Raw genomic sequence first — 22024 nt, 5'->3', positions numbered from 1 at the left:
AATTGTGTAAGCGATGGAGAACCTTAAATTGGATGAGTCCATGTCTAGTACAAATGGAGGATGAATGTACTCTGTGCAGCATCGAAGTCCAGAGGTCATCTGATATAATGATTTCTAAATCTTCCTCCCAGTGTGATTTTAATATGGACATTGAAGGAGATTGAGAATCTAACAATAAACTATATATATCCCTAATCACCCCTTTCTTGTTTACATCAATATCCAAAATATTATCCAAAGTTGTTGTTTCTGGTAAGTTGGGAAAGGTATTAAATCTACTATTTATAAGATGATGTATTTGCACATAACGGAAGAAATGTGTACGGGGTATATTAAACTGTTCAGTTAATTGGGAGAATGAAGCAAAAACACCATCAATAAATAAGTATTTTAAAGTGCGTAATCCATTGTTACTCCAAATCCTAAATGATGAATCAGTTAAAGAGGGTGGAAACATGTGATTTGAGCACAAAGGAGCTTTTCTAGATATGGTTTGTAAACCAAATTTCTTTCTACATTGCACCCAGATTTTTAAAGAATTACAAAGAACCAGGTTACATTTATAAGGGTTCAAGTCTAAAGGAAGCGCTGAGCACAACAATGCGGGCAAAGATGACCTTCCACAATTAGATGATTCTATATGTACCCAAGAGGGAGCCTCGAATGTTAAACCACCGGTCCAGTAGAGCATATTGCGAATGTTGGCTGCCCAATAATAAAGTTGAAAGCTTGGTAAAGCTAATCCGCCTACTGGTCTAAGTCTTTGCATAAAACCTTTACGTATATGGGGAGATTTACCATTCCAAATGAATGTTGAAATAAGTTTATCCACAGCAGTAAAGAACCTTTTTGGTAAGTACAGTGGAATACATTGGAACAAATATAAGTACTTTGGTAATATATTCATTTTTACAGAATTGATTCAGCCAATCAGCGACAGTGGGAGATTATTCCATCTGTCCAAATCTGTTTTTGTTTTTTCAAAAAGAGGTGCAAAGTTTTCCTCATAGAGTAATTTATATCGACTAGTTACTTTGATACCCAAGTAGGTTAAATTATCGGATTTGACTTTAAATTGAAAGTTAGTAAATGAAATACTCTTTGCCTTGGTGTTTATCTTAAGCAACTCACTCTTAGGCATGTTTATCTTATAACCCAATATCCTTCCAAAGTTATCAAAAGTGGCAAGGGCATGAGGAAGAGAGGCAAGTGGATCAGACACATACATCAAGAGGTCATCGGCATACAGTGAGTTTATGCTCAAAGCCCGCTCTAATTATGCCTTTAACATTTTTATCTGTCCTTAACTTAATAGCTAGAGGCTCTATAGATAAAGCAAAAAGAAGGGGGGAAAGGGGGCATCCCTGTCTTGTACCACGGTGGAGTGGGAAATAAGGAGAATAAAGAGAATTTGTCCTAATTCGAGCTAAGGGAGAAGAATAGAGTAGTTGCACCCAAGAAATGAATTTGGGTCCAAAACCGAATCTATTGAGACTATAGAACAAGTAGTCCCACTCCACCCGATCAAACGCCTTTTCAGCGTCAAGTGATAAAGCTATTTCTGGAACCGGGGTTGATTGTGTGTATAGTAGGTTAAAAAAGCGGCGCAAGTTAAATAAACCATGCCTGCCCTTAATGAACCCAGTTTGATCAGAAGCAATCAAGGAAGGTAAATGCCTTTCAAGTCGTAGAGCAAGAGTTTTTGCCAAAATTTTAAAATCTACATTTAACAATGATATAGGACGATACGAAGAGCAATCTAATGGATCCTTGTTTGGTTTTAGTATAACCGCTATATTTGCATGTCGTAGCGTGGGGGGAAGGCATCCAGCATTAAGAGATTCTGTAAACATGTCTCTTGGTAAGGGAGCAAGGCTATCCTTAAAAGTCTTAAAAAATTCTACCGGGAATCCATCGGGTCCTGGCGACTTCCCTCCCTGCATCGAGGTAATTACTGACTTGATTTCTTCAATAGAGATGCTCTCATCCAACTGGTCCCTAAAAGCTTGATTTAAAGTTGGTAGAGATAAATAGTCAAAAAAATGATCAAATAACTGGGATGAATGTAAAGATTCAGATTGGTAAAGTTTTGAATAGAATGCCTGAAAGGTCTCATTAATTTTTTTAGAATCAGTAGTAACATCACCTTGAGTTCTAATTTTTAATATAAATTGTGTAGCTTCTGATTTACGCAATTGGTGTGCCAAAATCTTAGATGCCCTTTCCCCATGCTCATACCACAACCTTCTGGACTTGAAAATCATCCGCTCCACGTGCTGTGTAGAAATCAGATTAAATTCAGTTTGTAGAACCATTCTTTGTTTAAATAGATCTGGGGATGGATTAATGGAGTGCTGATCATCTAACTGTTTAATTAAAGCAGTCAATTCAGTTAAGCGTTTTTGTTTCTGTCTCTTGCTGTGGGAACAATATGATATAATATGACCTCGTAAGAAAGCTTTCAAACTTTCCCAAATAGTACTACGAGTCACATCAGGGGTCATATTAGTTTCCAGAAAGACATCAATTTGTTTGGAAATGTACTCAACAAATGAATTTTCAGATAAGAGGAGAGGGTTAAGTCGCCAAGTGTATACACGGGGTTCTTCTGGTAACACAAGTTCTAAAATAAGTGGACTATGATCAGATATAACAATGCTACTGTAATTACATGTTTTAACTTTTTGAAGAATTTTTTGAACAACAAAGAAGTAATCGATGCGAGAGTAAGTTAGGTGTACACTTAAGAAGAAGGAATATTGTTTAGTTGAGGGATTTAAAAATTGCCAAATATCAACAGCCCCATAAGTCTTTAGATAAGAATGTAAGACTTGTGCAGATCTTGAAATTGAAACAGGCTTATTGGAAGATCGATCCAGCACAGGGTTCATAACCATATTCATATCCCCTCCAAGTATTAAATAGTGACTATCAACCTGGGGTAGTAAATTAAGTAAGTCAGAATAAAATTTATGATTGTCCCAACTGGGGGCATATATATTTGCCAGAATAAGTGGAGTATTATAAAGAGAGCCAGTCACAATTATATATCGGCCATTAGAATCAGCGATTGTGTTAGAGACAATGAAAGGAGTATTTTTATCAATGAGAATTGCTGTGCCTCGAGCCCTTGAATTAAATTTAGAATGAAAAATTTGTCCAACCCAGCTTCTCTTCAAACGCTGTTGATCTGAATTTTTAAGGTGTGTTTCTTGTAGAAACACTACATTTCCCTTAAGATGATGGAGATGAGAAAGTATCTTATTGCATTTTATCGGATGATTCATTCCTCTTACATTCCAGCTGATGAGATTAACCTGGCAACCATTATTTACAAAAGATGAAAAATTATTGGATGCAGCAGTCACCATTATGAGATTCAAAAACAAGTATTACAGGCCACAGTAAAGCAGGGATGAGAATTTTCCGCGGATCCGCGGAATTCCGAGTTTTTTTCCGCCGAAAGTATAGTTTTTGTGAATTGTGTAAATCCGTTGAGAAAATTGTGGGGGGGTAGGCAAGCGGCTGGCCGGCCGACGCGTCGCGAGCTGAGGCTTGTGATGGCCATCACAAGCGCCGCCGCCGACATCTTTCTGCAACGCGCTTTGCAACGCGCATTTTGGGGGGGGGGGTTCGGCAGACATTTTCCGAGTTTTTTTTTTCCATTTGTCATTCTCATCCCTGGTAAAGTCATAATGTAAACAATATAAAAAGTAACTGCTTTGTGCAAAAATATAGGTAAAGGAATAGCAAAAAAAAAAAAGAAAAAACTCAAAAACAAAAAAAAACAAACACAAAAAAAACCAAAAAAAACAAAACAAAAAAAAGACACAATAGACACATAGATACCCCCCCCCCCCCAAAAAAAAAAAAAAAAAAAAAAACAACCCTTGTGTTGTCCCCAAGTAAGCTTCTCTACTTCCTCAAGGAGTACCATTCACCTTTACGGAGGCCCATAACTATGAAGGTAATACTGAAGGTAGTAATAATCCGCATCTCTAACCTGCATAATATTAATAAGAAATATTATATAAGAACACATACATATTCAATTAACAAAAGATCCCAGGGAAGGGATAAATAAAACCAAACCAACTTCCTGTTATGTTTTCGTTGTGGAAGGAAGAATTCTGAAACAAAACTGTCCCATGAATTATGAACATGTAGGAACACTGTAAACTCGAACAGTTTGTAATTTACACTGACTGTTCTATATATACTCACCAATATAGTGCAAAGAGAAATAAAAAATAGGAGAAAAGAAAGAAACAAAATATTGTCCAATTGTCCTTATTTCCTTTCACCTGAGGTCAGGGGAGACCAAACAAGCAAAAAAAGTCCACATGCCTGGTGTAATATTACTAGTCATCCCCAAAATTGGAGATAGTGAAGGCCCTTGCATCTGAGGGGGAGTCAAAAACCTTCTTTTCTCCGTTGATGGTCACCTGGAGCCGAGCCGGATAGAGCAGCCTGTAGCGGATCCCCTTTTCCCGGAGCGCCTTCTTCACCTCGTTAAAGGCTGCACGACGTCTACTCAGGTCAGCGCTGTAGTCCGGGAAAATGAAAATCCGCTTTCCTCGAAACTCCAAACGGCCCTTCTCTCTGGCAAGCCGCTGTATAAGCTCCTTCTCATGGAAGTAATGAACGCATACGATGAACGGCCGCGGCCGTCTCCCCTCCGCTGCGGTCGGAGCGGCGCCAGCCATCCGATGCGCTCTGTCAAGGAGTGGGGGTTTTTCAAGGCCATTGGGACCGCCGAGGACTTCATGTAGTAGCTCAGCAATAAATCTCGTCGGGTTCCCCCGCTCCAAGCCCTCCGGTATCCCCAGTAAGCGGAGGTTACATCGTCTGCTGCTATTCTCCAGATCGTCAACTTTCAGCAGTAGTTTGTCGTATTTGTTGTGTAGCTCCGTGTAGCTCGCCTCCATAGTCACCAAACGAGCATCCTGGTTGTTAAGTTCGTTCTCATGTTCACCTAACTTCTCCCGACATTCAATCAGCCCCATTGAAATGGGATCAATACATCGTTTAATTTCGTCTCTCAGATTGTCATTCTCTTCCTTAATCACTTCTCTGACGATGTCCCGGAAGGTTTGCAAAGTGCTAGCATCGATAGCTACCTTGTTAGCTGCGGCAGCTGTAGCTCTGCTAGCCTCGAGTTCAGGAAGAGTAGGTTGCGCTGTTTTTGAAGCCTTTGGGGGCATTTTGATTAGGAGTAATGTTGTCCCTTACCCTTCGCAGGTCGAGTGTAGTGTTCTTAAAAGAAGTTATGCGGATTAATCAGTATTTTTGAGCGAGAATGTTGGGACCTCGTGGTTCGCACGTCTACTCCATAGCGCGCCCCCTAAATGAGATTATTAAAACAAATGATTTATTTTGAAGAATGGAATCAGAATCTGTAGGAGTTGAGAAACTTTTCGCCATTTAGTAGCAAAAAATATTGAATTTGCAGCAATAATTAAAGCTGCAAGTAGCAATAATCGTATCTGACACTAAATTATCTGTAGAGCAAAAGCATTTGTTGTAATTCAGCCTTCTATTTCTTTCTCTTCTATCAACACTTTATCAACACTGTCCTGTGATTCTATATTGACATGCAGATGTGTTCATGCTGGAGTTTTTATTCGACATTTGGGGCAAACTGGACAAATTTTATGAGATTTTGAGCAAATTCAGTGTTTATTTATCGGTGCTGAGACTCTTAATATGAGACAAAATAATGTAGAGAACCACAAATAAGCTTTATTTACAGATGTTATTGTTGAACAATTTTCACGTTGGTTCTGAAAAATTAAGGTATTTGTTTGACTGCTATGATTAGCAGCTGCAATGTTAGCATTAGCTGCTGTAGCCAGTTTTTAGCTCAACTGTTGATTCAAACATCTGCTTTAATGCAGGTTTAGATCTTAGTTCTAAATATTTTTTATTGATTGTTGTATGTGAATCCTTCTGTGCCACAAAAAACTATTAAAAACAAATCTATGTACCAAATATTCTCTAGAGACCCAAATAGAGATTCATCCGCCGCTGAAAATAGTCCCAAATGAAAGCACAGTTTCCTGCAGAGACTTCCTGTTTATGTCTGCAGAATAACTGAAGTTTTGGTGTTTTGGATTCATTTCCAACCAGAAAAATGTAGAAAAGACTGCAGGGATTAATAAAACGACATGTTTAGATGATAGCTGAGTTTTTCTGATGTTCTGCTTGTTGGTCTTCAGGGTGAGGAAGCTGAAGGAGACTCTGGTGACGGTTCAGCAGCTGGACAAGAACATGAGCAACCTGAGGACCTGGCTGTCTCGGATCGAGGCTGAACTCGCCAAACCGGTGGTTTACAACATCTGCCACAGCGACGAGATCCAGAGGAAGCTGGCCGAGCAGCAGGTGGGTCGAGATAAATGTAGATTTTAGGATTATGAAGATGTTCGAGCAGCTTTTTGTACGAAGCATGAAGTCCACTAGACAACTTTTTGTAGACAAATTTCTAGCTTTGCTAAAAAAAACAACAAAAAAAACAAGTTTCTCCAGAGTTGCTTCATTAATGTTTATCATTTAGTAATAAAACTGAATCTAAGCTGTATTAATTCAGTCTTTTTCTATTTCTCGATGTTAAAAATAACCTTAAATTCAATGATTAAGACTAAATGTGATGCTGTCTAGCAAGAGTTTCTTCAGGAGATCAGGAATCGGGATGCTAAAGTCCTTCTCAGTTGATGCAAACTCAACATTTTAGTATTATTTTATGTATTTAACCTTTATTTTAACATGCAAGTCATTATGATTAATTCTTGTGTACTAAGGCGACTTCAAAAAATGCAAAAACTTCTTGAGGAAATGTGGAAAAAGCTAATTTGTTCCTTCTATTTCTGCAAACTTTACACATTTTCTTGTCTGCAAAATTTAGTGCAGATGTTCAGCAGTGGTTTGCATTTACAGAATATATAAATGTCGTTTTACTGCATGTTTACAAGCTGATTTAAAACAGCTAAATGTCCCACACGAGTAGAATTCTGGTTTCTAAACTTAAAACTGCAGCACATGTTTAGTATTATGAAAAAAACACTGAATTAGCAGACTGGTTTGAGTTAAAACATCAGGAAAACAGCTGCATGCATCGGCGGAAACGGCTTTAAAGGCTGATTTTTTGACGAATTTGTCCAGATTTAGTGTTTTTTTCTGCAGATTGCACCAGAGTCAGTATTTGTTTAAATCTGTTCCAGTTTAAAGTCTTCTGGTTGCATTTTTAGCAGCAAAGATCATTTAAAAAAAATGTATTATAGTTAAATTAAAAGGCGAATTCCACTGATTTTGCATGTAAAGTTGAGTTTTTGGTGTTTTAATGCATAAAAGCAAAGAGTAACTTAGACTTTTAAATAAACTAAACCAGTTTTAATCAGTTTACTTCCAGATTTTGCTGAAGAGATTAATTAAATCAAGAAGCATGGTTGAATTTTTCACCTTACTGATTACAGATTGTTGCTTGTTTGGTATTTAAAACGCTTTTTTATAGAGAGAAAACTGATAAAACACAAAGTAATAAAAGCCAACAGAAGACTCGTGTGTTTCTCTGCAGCAGAATAATAAAGAAAAACTTTAAAATGCACAAAATAACAGCACTTTGCTCGTCTCTAAAGCCGCCGAGCTTCATCCAGGTGGAGGAAAAAAACCCTAAAAAGCTGTTTCTGGGCTTCACAAAGCAGAACCGAGACTCCGGAGCCTTTATTTCCAGCAGAATAACGGTAATGACAGCAGCAAAGTAAAATCCCAGCGAGGAGGACGACGATCCTGCTGGGTTTAAGGAAGCTAAATGTACTGAGAAGCAGAACTCATGAGGAGGTCCAGAGAGGCTCCAGCCTGTCGTCCATTTAGAGAAAAACGTCCTGGTTTGGAGGAAAATATTCACCAGAACATGAAGCCGGTTCAGACTCAGTTTGATGTTTTCTGTCTCGGCTTTTAGCAGAAATCTGAGTCCAGCGTTTACGGCTAAAAACTAAAATATTTATTATGTTGATTTGAAACTTTATACCTTCAAATTTAAAGCAAACTTTTGAACTCAAATCAGAAATTTGCTGCTTTGGAGTGAATAAACGGCACTCAAATCCAGTAAACCAATGAACAAGTTAATTAAATGCATGTTTGCAAGCGAAAACTTCAAATTTACTGATTTATATTAAACCTTTAGTGTTACAAACATTATTTTTGATGAGTTGTGTTGAATTCAACTTATTTATTCAAGAACTGAACTTTTTGTTGAACAAAAATAATTCAGTTTTAAATAAATTTCACAAGTTTAGAGCTTTGTTAAGTTAAAGGACAACAATAGTTTCTGCTGTGGATCAACAAAAGTGTGTTCTTAAATAAATAAAGATAAAAAAATATTATTATTATTTTCTTTTTTTTGAATAATCAATCAATCAATTAATAATAATAATAATAATAATAATAATAATAATAATAATAATAATAATAATAATAATAATAATAATAGCAATAATACAACATTATTATTATTGTTATTATTATTATTGCTAATAATATTTGATTCATTTTATTATTCACTTTTGTTTATTTAAGATTACATTGCTATTTAATAATATTGCATTATTATTACTGTTGTTATTGATTTATTTTGTTATTTTTTTCTTGTTTATGCATTTAATAAAAATATTAAGTGTTATTATTTTACAACAAATAATAGGTTATTTATTCTTATTTATTTAGTATTAGATTATTATTTATTTAGTTTTAAATAACAATAATAATAATAATAATAATGCTTGTAATAATAATAATAATAATAATTGTAACAATAGAATAGTTTTGCATTTTTGAAAATTAAATACATGTAAAATTTTCTAAATAAATTTAAATGTTCTAAAAGTTAAAAAATATATTGTTTTAAATATAAACATTCCTTCCAGCATTTGGGAAATATTTGTAAACAAAGTTACATTTTCATAGTGGGTTAATAGCTTTTCCTCAACTGTAGTTTGTTGGTTGAACTTTATTTTACATTTTTTTTTAGGTGATCCTGAACGTGATTTTAAAATGAACGTTGCATCGAGTCTGAGGACATAAAATAATTTAAAAATTGTAAAATTTTAAATAATTTGCTGAATTTTTTAAATAATTAGTTGTTTTCTTTTAAAGAAAAAAGTCTTAGATTCCAGCAAATTGTTGCTGTTCTTCCCATGCTTTCCTCATCTTTCAGCTCTTGAGGAGGTTTTTCGTTTGTGAAAATGTTAAATATTTCTTTCTAATAATTTTCCTCTATTCAGACTCTGACAAATTTCACAGTGGCAGGAAAACTAGGCTTTAAATGTGCAAACCAAATTGTCGGTGAGCTGCTGTCTGGTTTTGGACGCGACGCCGTTTGAAGGGAAAAAAGCTTCGGCGTGATGAGAGAAATGCTTCCAGGCACAAAGGAGGAAATAGAGACAGATGACAGATAGATGTGGAGAGTTTCTGGGCTGAAAGAGTCGGGACTTCTCCTGTTCCTCCATTAGAGGACCAAATGACTCCCGCTGGATGGGCTCTTTATAAGCTTTCACCAGTCGCCATGGCAACCCCACGGAGAGGGGCGACTTCGAACGAGACGAGAGGCGACGAAAAGAAAAAAAAAACCAGAGCTGTGAACGCTTAGAGACAGGAAAAAAAACAGAGTCGATTATTGAGATGTTTGGTTTTTATTTAGTAACTGCAGCTCAAAGTTCTTCTGTTTCCAAAATAAAAGCTCCTAAAACAGACATCTAACGCATAAAACTAATAGAATCTCAGCCTTTGCACTGGATATTTTTGCACAATATGAAATAAATCAACATATATGACCAAGAAATGTCACATTGATGTATTATATTATTATTGATGCTCAAACTTTTTAGAGAGACATGTTTTTATTAAAATTTAATCCTTAATTTGACTCTTTTCCAAGGTTGATCTGTAGCTGTAACTTTACTTATTTGCAACTTGAACTAAATCAAGTAAAAAAGCAACAAAATTTAACACAGTTTTTCCATGAATTCCAACTTTTTGTGTAATTTTAGCACTTTCTTTGTCTGAAAGAAAAGAAATCCTTGTCTACAAGTAATTTGTAGAGTTTAAGAAACACAAATCTGAATTTTTTCACCATCAGTTTGAGCTTTAAATGGTGATATTTCACCAAATCACTTCATCCTACGTGTTTTATTTAAAAAAAAAAGAAAAAACGCAAAATAAATCCAATATCATTCTGTAGGTCTGACTTTAATTCTTCTTCTCAAAGTCACACTAAAAGTTTATATTGTTTTTGCATGAATTCTGACTTTTTGTGTAGTCTTGAAAATTGTCCAGAATGACTCAAAACTAGAACAACATTAATTAAAATGTGTTTAAAAAGGATTCAGATTTGATCCATAATGAGAAAAGCAAGTCCAAAATGAGCTTAAAATTGTCAGCAATTAATTAAAAAATCCAAAATATTTGAAACTTGCCCAGATTGACTGGAAATTATTAAAAGATGACAAAACCTTGTAAATTAGTCTAAAATTGCTCAAAATGTGTCCAAAATGACTTGAAACTTGTCAACTATGACTCAAAACATGTCTAAAATGATGAAAATCCATCTAAAATTAGTTGAAAATTTGTCCAATAGGACCCAGAATTTGTCCAGATTGACTTGAAAAGTCTAAATTGTCTGAACCATGAACAAAACTCACTAAATGTTCTGCTGTTGGCTGCGAGACTGAACACAAGAGTCTTCATGCACTTAAATCTGTTCAAAATAACTTAAAAATGTCTAAAATGAGTTAAAACTAGTTCAAAATTAATTGAAAGATGTCAAAAATGACTAAAAATTTGTCCAAAATATTTCAGATTTGTCGAAAGTTATTCAAAATGTGTCCAAAATGACAAAAAAAAACTACTCCAAGTTGTCCAAAGCTTTGTAGAAAATTTGTCCAGAATGACTCTACAAGCAGCCGCAAGACTGAACACAAGAGTTTTCATGCACTGGCAGCATTTGAGGAACTGAACGCCCAGTAGATTACTTTTATTATTGATGTTAAATTCACCACATCAGCAGAAAAATACTAGTGTTAGCATGTTGTGCTGCTAATGTGGCTAACATCAGCTCTGATGGTCCGATCCCTGTGGAAACTTTAATTTAAACCCATAAACCAAGGACTGGGTGGATTACTGTGTTTTCATGTTGCTTGTTTTGCTTCAGTTCAAGGTAAATTCAGCTGATGTTAGCTTCTCTCCTGCTCTCTGTGCTCATTAATACATGGGGGGAGTAATCGGGGTAAAACCAACCAACTCTAGATGTGATTAAAGTGTTTCTTTGCCGTTTCAGGACCTTCAGCGGGACATTGAGCAGCACACTCAGAGCGTAGCATCGGTGTTGACGTTGTGCGACGTCCTGCTTCACGATGCCGACGCCTGCGGCAGCGACTCGGAGGACGACTCGATCCAACAGACGACCAGAAGTCTGGACCGACGCTGGAGAAACATCTGCGCCATGTCCATGGAGAGGAGGATGAGGTGAGCGCAGGACGGCTTCATTTTAACAAAAATCTACCTAAAAACCCTCATTCCCTGGAGCGTTTTTCATCTAGAGAAAGGTTTTCCAGGTTTCTCAGTCAACTTTAATCATGACAAATTGATAAAAAGTGCCATTTCCTGTCTTGTCAGGATCGAGGAAACGTGGCGTCTCTGGTGTAAGTTCCTGGACGACTACTCTCGGTTTGAAGACTGGCTGAAGTCGGCTGAACTCACTGCTGCTAATCCCGTCTCGGCCGATGTCCTGTACACCTGCGCCAAGGAGGAACTCAAGAAGTTTGAGGTTGGAAACTTAGTCCGAGTCTGTTTAGTGTCTTATCTTAAAATATGAGGTTTATTCGAATCAAAGTGCTGCAGGCAAGACCAGATCAGGAGTTTTTAGGTGTGTGCTCTGCAGGTTTTTACTAAAGTTGATATTTAGAGGAAAACTAAGCATCCAAACTGGTAACAAGTTGATTCTCTGTGGAGTGTAAACGCTGTTTCAGGCGAACTGCGTAGTAATATTGAATTTTTGTCCTTTTCACTGACTTATAAAAAAGAAAAAACAAATTTTACCAAGTTGTTTTTTAAAAACATGCAATTTTCAAAGTAAACCACTCATTAAATTTACATTTTTCTCCTTTCCAAGTCAGTGTAAAGGAGGAAAAATGTAAATTTGCCTTAAATATCTAAAAAAGCTACATTTTTCTCCCCTACACTGACTTATAAAAAAGAAAAAAACTAGATTTACTAAGCAGTTTTCCTTAAAAATTGCCATTTTTAAAGGAAACTGCTCAATAAATTTACATTTTCCTCCTTTCCAAGCCAGCGTAAAGGTGAAAAATGTAAATTTATGAAGCAGTTTGCCTTAAATATCTAAAAATCTGCAATTTTCTCCTTTAAACTGACTTATAAAGAAGAAAAACCTAAATTTACTAAGTAGTCCTTAAAAATGTCCATTTTTAAAGTTGTATTTAAATTTCACATGCCAACTGAAGGTGCAACCATGTTTCTGAAGCTCCGTAGAACTAATTCTGACTGTGAGGAGCATTAATATCTGCTGCAAATGCAAAGAAAGTCATTGAAAATTGCTCTAAAGATCAATATGAACATCTGGAACCAACGATGAAGTCGAGGTTTGAGTTCTTCTTTTTGCTTCTTGGTTGTCTTTTACTTGGTTCTGCTTCAAATATCAGCCTCCTGAGATGTTTTTAACCCGTCAGACTCTCAACAGAAACATCTCTGAGTGCTGCTACAGGTGCAGGTCCAGGTGTCTTGTGTTAGGACTCAGCAGCAACCTTTGATGTGTCACCGTGGATTAGAAACCCAGATTAGTGTTGGTTAATCTGGACTCTGCCTTCATCCATACAGCAACAGGGAGTAAATAGTGCTGCCCTTTAGATAGCAGTGACCTATATGTGGTGTTTTATACTGGCTGTAATGGAAGCTGTGGGAGAGGAATCATTGGAAAGATTCATAAAGAGACTGGAAATGACTGTTAATCCTCCCTGAGAAGCACTAGTGGAGGTTTGTTGTGTGTTGAGGGCAAATCCAACATGTTGGACTGGAGGTTAAAGACAGTTTATGAATGTTAGACAGGATCATTGTAACTGTCCAAGGTTCCCTCAATACAACTAGACCACAAAAAGACACGGAATAACCTTAAACGGACAAAAAAAATGACATTAAAGAGACACAAAACAAAATTCAAGACAGAACAGGCACAAAGAGACAAAATGACCCCAAGTCGACACAAAATTACATGAAAGAGACAAAAAAAATTACGTCAAAGAGACACAAAACAACATTAAAGAGTTGCAAAATAATCACAAGGAGAAAAAAGTGACTTTAAAGAGATACAAAATGACCACAAACAGATACTAAATGAAAGTAGAGAGATGTAAAATGACCATAAATACATAAAAAGACAAAGTATGACCACAAAAAGATGTTGAATAACCTCAAACAAACAAAGAACATAACCGTAGAAGATGTAAAAATGTGTAAAAAACGTACTGTCTTCTGCTGAACATGCCCAGTTTTAAGCCTCTTTCAATGCATCAGTGTAGGACTGCTGTGTTCATTTATTCTTGTTTGTTCTCTTAATGTCTTTCCTGCGTATAATTCAACACCTTACGTAAAGACACTGGTCTTTCTTGAATCATTTTGAGTAACTCTTCCATTCATCTCCTCTCAGGCGTTCCAGCGGCAGGTCCATGAACGTCTCACTCAGCTGGAGCTGGTCAACAAACAGTACCGCCGTCTGGCCCGAGAGAACCGAACCGACACTGCCAGCAAACTGAAAGTCATGGTGCACGAAGGGAACCAGCGGTGGGACAGTCTGCAGAGGAGGGTGGCGGCGGTTCTACGGAGACTCAAGGTGAGAATGAAGGTTTATCTGTCGAAAGTATAGACACCCATTGGAAGTTTTCCAACATGGACCAACAAGACAGCTATGGTTCCTCTGAAGGAAATACAAGGTTGAGTTGATCAGTCAAAGCTTTATGGAGACAAAGAGAGATTCTGTTGGAAAAAGTTCAAATTAAATCTGGACTAGAGTTCACCAGAAGACATGTGGAGACTCTGAAGACAACTGGAAGAAAGTTCTTTGGTCTGAGGAGACCAGAATGGAGCTTTTTGTCCTTCAGACTAGATACCAAACACTGCACATCATTGCAACAACACCATCGTGAAGCATGGTGGTGGCAGCAGCATGATGGGAAGCATGGTGGTGGCGGCATCACGATGTATGTTAGGCATGGTGGTGGCAGTATCATGATGTACTATGATACTTATGCAGTCTCTTATTTTAACTTTTATATTGTTAATTAAGTGACATTATTTTGTAGAATCCAGTTTTCACTTTGACATGAACGAGTCTTTTTTATTGTAAATTCTCATCAGAAAAGCCAAACTATTTTGACTTTTGAAAAGCAATAAAAGGGGAAAAGTTCCAAGGTGGGTGAACACTTTTGGTCTACTGTTCAAGACAGTAGAATAAAATAAGGACATTTAAAGCTGCAAATGATGGAGGCGGTGATGTTCTTTTATGCATGGAGACAGAAACCATAAATCAAACATCAGAGTGAATCTTTCAGCCGATCTGTTCGTTATCTCGCCGCTCTGAGCTCCACTTTAAGCCGTCAGGATTTAGGTCGCCTCTCAGACGGTGACGAAGCATCACGTTTTCAGAGGGAGGTTTTTATTGTGACATGTGGCGGCGAGCAGATGGAGAATGGTGGTCTGTAGCGGTGGAATGTAATCAAAGAACTGGCTGCTGGTTGACCTCCCAGAAAACAAACTCACAATGTGGGTAAATAGAGCTGAGCAGCAGCTTAACCTACGAGTGGAAAACAGAAATTCACATGAGGGAACCTTTTTGTTATTGTATTCAACTGTGATTTCCTGTCATTTTACCAATTTCACAATTTTGTTAATTACAGGTCATAGCTTGTAAAATCATACGGAAAAATACTATGAAATCCATGTTAACACAAGAAATAATAAGAATGTGAACATAAAAAATCAATATTTTCTTCTTTTGCATCATTTGATAGAATTATACAGTTTTAGTATTTACACTTGCAAAAAAAAAATATATATATATATACATTATTTTGCAGATTTTTGCCATTATTTTAAAGAAAAATTATGTATATTAACTAAAAAATAAAAAAAAATTTACTGAAAAATACTAATTTTTCAACTGTTATTTTAGATATTTTCCTCATTTTCTTAACTTATAGATAATATTGAGTCAAAAAAACTACACAACAAATGGAAAATTTAATTGTATCTAAATCCACAAAAAACTAAAAAATCTAAATTCTGTACAAAGTTATTTTACAGCAGTTTTGAATTATTTATTTTTTATCGCTGTACTGTTAAATGTTAGAATATTACACCAGGTTTAAGTTTGACACCATTTATTTTGAGGAATTTTCTGATATATCTATATCTATCTATATATATATCTATATATCTGTAGATACATACACTTGCCATAAATATTTAACTATATTTTTACAAACTCACTGTTTTCCCACTAGTCTAGAAAGACGTTTCACCGTGCTCTTTCTCTGTCCTCTTCAGCACTTCACCTCCCAGAGAGAAGACTTTGAGGGAACTCGTGAAGCGATCCTGGTCTGGTTAACGGAGATGGACCTTCAGCTCACCAACGTGGAGCATTTCTCAGAGAGCGACATCGAGGACAAGATGAGGCAGCTCAACGTGAGTTTTAAACCTTCTTGAAAGAGAAAGTTCTAAAGTTCCCACCTGTTTACATCCGTCCGGTTTCTCTTCGTCCTGCAGGGTTTCCAGCAGGAAATCACCCTCAACACCAACAAGATCGACGCCCTGATCGTGTTCGGGGAGAACCTGATCCAGAAGAGCTCTCCTCTGGACGCCGTCCTGATCGAGGATGAACTGGAGGAGCTCCACTCGTACTGCCAGGAGGTGTTTGGACGGGTGGCTCGATTCCACCACCGGCTGGTCAACAGGCAACCGGTAGGTAGAACCAGTACAGGTTCAAACGGTGCAGGCTAGTTGGGTTTAATTAATCAAATCATGCTGAGAAGAAGCTGTAAACAGGGACAAGAAACTTACTAAGCTTAACAAAATCCTAAAATACTTACTAATATCTTCCTCCCTCAGGTTCTGGAGGAGGACCGGGAGATGTCGGACCGAGACACCGACCTGGACGACTCTCCGGATCTGACCAATGGTGCTTCCTGGACGGAGACTAGGAGGAAGAAAGAGGAAGATGAAGCTCTGGTGGCGGTGGGCGGAGTCTCGGCGAGTCGGCAGGTCATGTGCCACCTGTTGGCTCCGCCCCTGGAGCGGTCAGGCCGAGAGACGCCGGTCAGCGTGGACTCCATCCCTCTGGAGTGGGATCATACGGTGGATGTGGGAGGATCTTCATCGCATGAGGACGATGAGGACGCCACCTTCTTCAGCGCTCTGTCAGGTAACTTAGACTCTCTGTTCACTGCTGGTTATTCAGTGATGGTGGCACCATCATGGTTCATTCAGGTTCCACATTCAGCCCAATTTGATCTTAAGTGGACCGGACCAGTAAATTCACAGCATAATAGCCTATTTAAAAAAAATAAATAAATGTTTTTAAAAAAAAAATAAATAAAATAAGTAAATAAATAAATTAAAAAAAAATATATATTTATATATATATTTATATATATATATTATGATATATGTAGATATTGGTAGTATGTATGATATATATATATATTATATATATACTATACTAATATACTATATATATATATAGATATATATAGATGAATACATTTTGAAAAAATTCACATTTAATGAATTATCTTTTTACAAAAAATTATGAACAACCTGAAATTTCTTAAAGAAAATAAATTCAGTTTCAACAACATTATGCCTCAGTTTATCATTTACACATTACAAAGGAACTGAATAATATAGTATTTTACTTTATGATCGAAACGACAAAAGTCAGACAAAAAAGACAAAAAAACGAGAAAAAATGACAAAGAGACACAAAACGACAAAAAATTTGATAAACGACAGGAAACAAAACAAAAAAAGTTAGAAAGCAACAAAAAAATGCCCAAACAACAAAAACAAGACAAAAAATGACAAAAGTGAGAAACAAAGCAACAAAAAAGTAGACGAACAACACAAGCGTGACAAAAAAAACCAAAACGAAAAAAATGCTACACAAAACAATGAATAAAGCAAAACGGAAAATGACAAAACATAAGACAAACACAAACAAGACAAAAAGGAAACAGAAAAAATACAAAAGCAAGAAACAAAACAACAAAAACATGAGGCAAATTTCAAAAGTCAGACAAAAAAAAGACAAAAAACAAGATAACATTACAAAAGTTAGACAAAAAAAACCAAAACCACAAAATAAAATGACAAAAAATGAGACCAACACAAAACAAATCAAAACAGAAACAAAAAAATCGACAAAATAGTTAGTGACAAAAAAATGGACAAATATGAGACAAAACTTACACAAATGAGACAAAAAATGACAAAAGTGAGAAACAAAATGACAAAAAAACATGAGACAAATGACAAAAAATAACAAAAAAAATAAATTTACAAAAACGAGAAACAAAATGACAAAGAAAACAATGGACAATCTAATATTTTACTTGATGATCAAAACAACTTGTCATGGTCTAGAAATTATTTTACATTTATAGTTTTACAAATTTACGGTTTGTTGTCTGAAAATTTTACTCTCTACAAAGTCGGGCTGGATTGGACCCTCTGGTGGGCCGGGTTTGGCCCATGGGCCTCATGTTTGACACCCTTGGTTTACGTTGTTTTTGCATGTTATTGACAAATTCTTTATTTTTTGGCATGAGTCCAGTGGTTTCCAGAAGACACTTCAGCTTGTCTGTCCATTTTTGCTCAGTTTTTGATCTTTGCTTGTTATTTCCCTGTATTTTTTACATTTGTTTTATATTTTCTGTCTCCTCAGTGAAGTCGGTCACCGACCCGCCCAACTGGCACCAACCGGGTTCTCTGGAGAGGAAACGGGTTCCGAGAGAAATCATCCGAGGCCTTAATTCATCCCCGGCACACACTAGCACTCCGTTCAACCAGCAGGGCTACGTAAGAACAAATAAATACTCAAAGGGTCGAAACTTAATTTTTCAGGGCGGATATCAATGAAAAACAACTGAAAATGAAGGTAGAACACTTGGAATCAATGGATATCTGCAGAAAAAAAGGGAGAATGTTGGTGCAAAAACTGAGAAAAACACAAATACTCCAATTAAAAGGTTAAAATGTAGTTTTTCAGGGTGGATATCGATAAAAAACGATTGGTTATGAAGATAGAACACTTTGAATCAATGGATATTTGTAGAAAAAATGAAAATGTTGGTATTAAAACTGAGAAAAACACAACCAACACAAAACTACATGAAAACACCTTCTTTGTTTCTGTTTTACATGTTAAATAGAAGAAAACTTTGAAACATTCATCCTTCAGTGTTCACTCGCTGAACCAGAGTCAAAAACAACAAATTTTTAATTTGAATTAATTCATCAGACCTCAGCTAAAAATGCTAATAACTGGAAAAACGCTGAAGTTTGGACGTTAAATATCTTTAGGTTAACAGTAAATGTGTCTGTTTCCAGGTGAAGCTGATGTCGGAGTGCAGCGGCAGCATCGACAGCGTTAAAAGAATCAAACTGATCCTGAACGATGATGAGGAGTTGGAGGATGGAGGTCTGACCAGCAGCACGGCCAACAAACAGACCAGCACAGGTAGAAACAGAACAACACTCGAGGATCACCTTTAAATTCATTGCAATATAAAGTCCTGCAGCTCTACGGAAACAGAACAACCATGAAGACGAGAGAAAAGTTCAACTTTTTAAAATATTTATAGACCTATAGTGCCCTACCTGTGGAAACACTGCCTGCAGTTCAACCTAGAAACTCTCTGAATTTTAGTAACATCACTATTGATCACAGATGAATCAGTCATGACTTTACAGTTGCACCAAAGAATGCAGAATTTTTTGTTTTTTACATGATCCAGTTGAGTCAAACACTTTATTTTTGGTGAATTTTTGAATGAAATGAAGGGATTTTGATTTAAAGGTTAGATTTGGTTAATTTTTTCCAACAGGAAGTAGGTCAAGGACCACATTTTTTTTTCCAGTTTTCACAGGATTTGATGCAAATGGTTTCTTTATTTGCTAATTTTAAATAAATATCACAATTAAATTTTTCCCGACATAAGTGCGTCACATAGGAGTAGTTCAAGGACCGTCAGAAAGTTGAAAATCCAAACGTTTTTGTGTTTTTAGAGCTCCTGGCTCTTAGAAACAGTGCTATTTTGGCAATTGTTTTTGTCAAATATCACTTGCTTTTCAAACCTATTGGCCTTCTTTGGGTTCAGAGGGTCAACATGCTTGGAAACTATATTGGTTAACTAATGTAAGTTCACCCACTAATATACTTCAAGTGAGACTTTATTCAGTGGTGTTCATGTCCATCATGTTTCCTCAGCTGTGATTGAGCGCTGGGAGCTGCTACAAGCCCAGAAGTTCTCCAACCAGCCGGACGTGAAGCTGGACCTGGACCAGTGGCAGAAGTTGAACTCAGACCTATGTGATGTCACTTCCTGGCTGGGCCGAGTGCTGCCGGAGCTGGAGAGGCTGCAGAGGATCGCGCCATCCACCAGCATCCGAGACATCGAGGTCAACATCAGGAAGCTCAAAGTAAGGAAGGCTCCATTTGTACGACAATACGATGTTTTTTAGACCATTTTTGAAGACATACTGAACTATGATGTTTTTGCAAATTTCGGACGAAATGCTAAACTATGATGTTTTGGTCAAATTTCGGACGACATGCTAAAAAATGACTTTTTTTTCAAATTTCGAATGACGTACTAAACTGACTTTTTTCAAATTTTGGACGACATAATAAACTGACTTTTTTTCAAATTTTGGACAACATAATAAGCTATTACTTTTTTGTCACTTTGTTGACAGCATAGTAAACTATAACGTTTTTGTGATGTTTTATTTCATCATATGGCACGTTTTTACAACATGTTGAAAAATCGCATTTTTTTTTCGACATAGTATAGTAAGGCGTTTTTTTTGCGGCAAAATTCATGATGATTTTTTTTTCACAGAAAACCTTTCTGGAGTGTTTTTCACGGCTTCCTTTGCATTATTTTATCATATGGCACGTTTTTACAACATGTTTAAAAATTGCATTTTTTTTTCGACATAGTATAGTAAGGCGTTTTTTTTGCGGCAAAATTCATGATGATTTTTTTTTCACAGAAAACCTTTCTGGAGTGTTTTTCATACATGTTACATCGTCTGCTGCTATTCTCCAGATCGTCAACTTTCAGCAGTAGTTTGTCGTATTTGTTGTGTAGCTCCGTGTAGCTCGCCTCCATAGTCACCAAACGAGCATCCTGGTTGTTAAGTTCGTTCTCATGTTCACCTAACTTCTCCCGACATTCAATCAGCCCCATTGAAATGGGATCAATACATCGTTTAATTTCGTCTCTCAGATTGTCATTCTCTTCCTTAATCACTTCTCTGACGATGTCCCGGAAGGTTTGCAAAGTGCTAGCATCGATAGCTACCTTGTTAGCTGCGGCAGCTGTAGCTCTGCTAGCCTCGAGTTCAGGAAGAGTAGGTTGCGCTGTTTTTGAAGCCTTTGGGGGCATTTTGATTAGGAGTAATGTTGTCCCTTACCCTTCGCAGGTCGAGTGTAGTGTTCTTAAAAGAAGTTATGCGGATTAATCAGTATTTTTGAGCGAGAATGTTGGGACCTCGTGGTTCGCACGTCTACTCCATAGCGCGCCCCCTAAATGAGATTATTAAAACAAATGATTTATTTTGAAGAATGGAATCAGAATCTGTAGGAGTTGAGAAACTTTTCGCCATTTAGTAGCAAAAAATATTGAATTTGCAGCAATAATTAAAGCTGCAAGTAGCAATAATCGTATCTGACACTAAATTATCTGTAGAGCAAAAGCATTTGTTGTAATTCAGCCTTCTATTTCTTTCTCTTCTATCAACACTTTATCAACACTGTCCTGTGATTCTATATTGACATGCAGATGTGTTCATGCTGGAGTTTTTATTAGACATTTGGGGCAAACTGGACAAATTTTATGAGATTTTGAGCAAATTCAGTGTTTATTTATCGGTGCTGAGACTCTTAATATGAGACAAAATAATGTAGAGAACCACAAATAAGCTTTATTTACAGATGTTATTGTTGAACAATTTTCACGTTGGTTCTGAAAAATTAAGGTATTTGTTTGACTGCTATGATTAGCAGCTGCAATGTTAGCATTAGCTGCTGTAGCCAGTTTTTAGCTCAACTGTTGATTCAAACATCTGCTTTAATGCAGGTTTAGATCTTAGTTCTAAATATTTTTTATTGATTGTTGTATGTGAATCCTTCTGTGCCACAAAAAACTATTAAAAACAAATCTATGTACCAAATATTCTCTAGAGACCCAAATAGAGATTCATCCGCCGCTGAAAATAGTCCCAAATGAAAGCACAGTTTCCTGCAGAGACTTCCTGTTTATGTCTGCAGAATAACTGAAGTTTTGGTGTTTTGGATTCATTTCCAACCAGAAAAATGTAGAAAAGACTGCAGGGATTAATAAAACGACATGTTTAGATGATAGCTGAGTTTTTCTGATGTTCTGTTTGTTGGTCTTCAGGGTGAGGAAGCTGAAGGAGACTCTGGTGACGGTTCAGCAGCTGGACAAGAACATGAGCAACCTGAGGACCTGGCTGTCTCGGATCGAGGCTGAACTCGCCAAACCGGTGGTTTACAACGTCTGCCACAGCGACGAGATCCAGAGGAAGCTGGCCGAGCAGCAGGTGGGTCGAGATAAATGTAGATTTTAGGATTATGAAGATGTTCGAGCAGCTTTTTGTACGAAGCATGAAGTCCACTAGACAACTTTTTGTAGACAAATTTCTAGCTTTGCTAAAAAAAACA

At 36.7% G+C, this 22024-nt stretch overlaps 1 protein-coding gene across 13 annotated transcripts in view; it reads left to right on the top strand.

The window, feature by feature from the left end:
* The window catches only part of syne2b (spectrin repeat containing, nuclear envelope 2b), a 212925-nt gene extending 193113 nt beyond the window's left edge, over positions 1-19812 (top strand). For all 13 annotated transcript variants that reach the window (XM_055005572.1, XM_055005580.1, XM_055005576.1 and 10 more), the window contains 10 exons: positions 6219-6381; positions 11327-11514; positions 11665-11815; positions 13709-13891; positions 15604-15741; positions 15823-16017; positions 16165-16477; positions 17999-18132; positions 18664-18793; positions 19544-19812. In XM_055005572.1, the coding sequence (XP_054861547.1) occupies positions 6219-6381; positions 11327-11514; positions 11665-11815; positions 13709-13891; positions 15604-15741; positions 15823-16017; positions 16165-16477; positions 17999-18132; positions 18664-18793; positions 19544-19797 (1849 nt within the window). In that variant the 3' untranslated portion in view covers positions 19798-19812. The remainder of the gene's footprint in view (positions 1-6218; positions 6382-11326; positions 11515-11664; positions 11816-13708; positions 13892-15603; positions 15742-15822; positions 16018-16164; positions 16478-17998; positions 18133-18663; positions 18794-19543) is intronic.
* Positions 19813-22024: the final 2212 nt, after the last annotated feature.

This window comes from Amphiprion ocellaris, chromosome 20, assembly GCF_022539595.1.
Source record: "Amphiprion ocellaris isolate individual 3 ecotype Okinawa chromosome 20, ASM2253959v1, whole genome shotgun sequence".
In the NCBI taxonomy this organism is placed as follows: domain Eukaryota; kingdom Metazoa; phylum Chordata; class Actinopteri; family Pomacentridae; genus Amphiprion; species Amphiprion ocellaris.
Note: the sequence above shows the minus strand (reverse complement) of the source record. Positions and strands in the feature narration are given on the sequence as shown.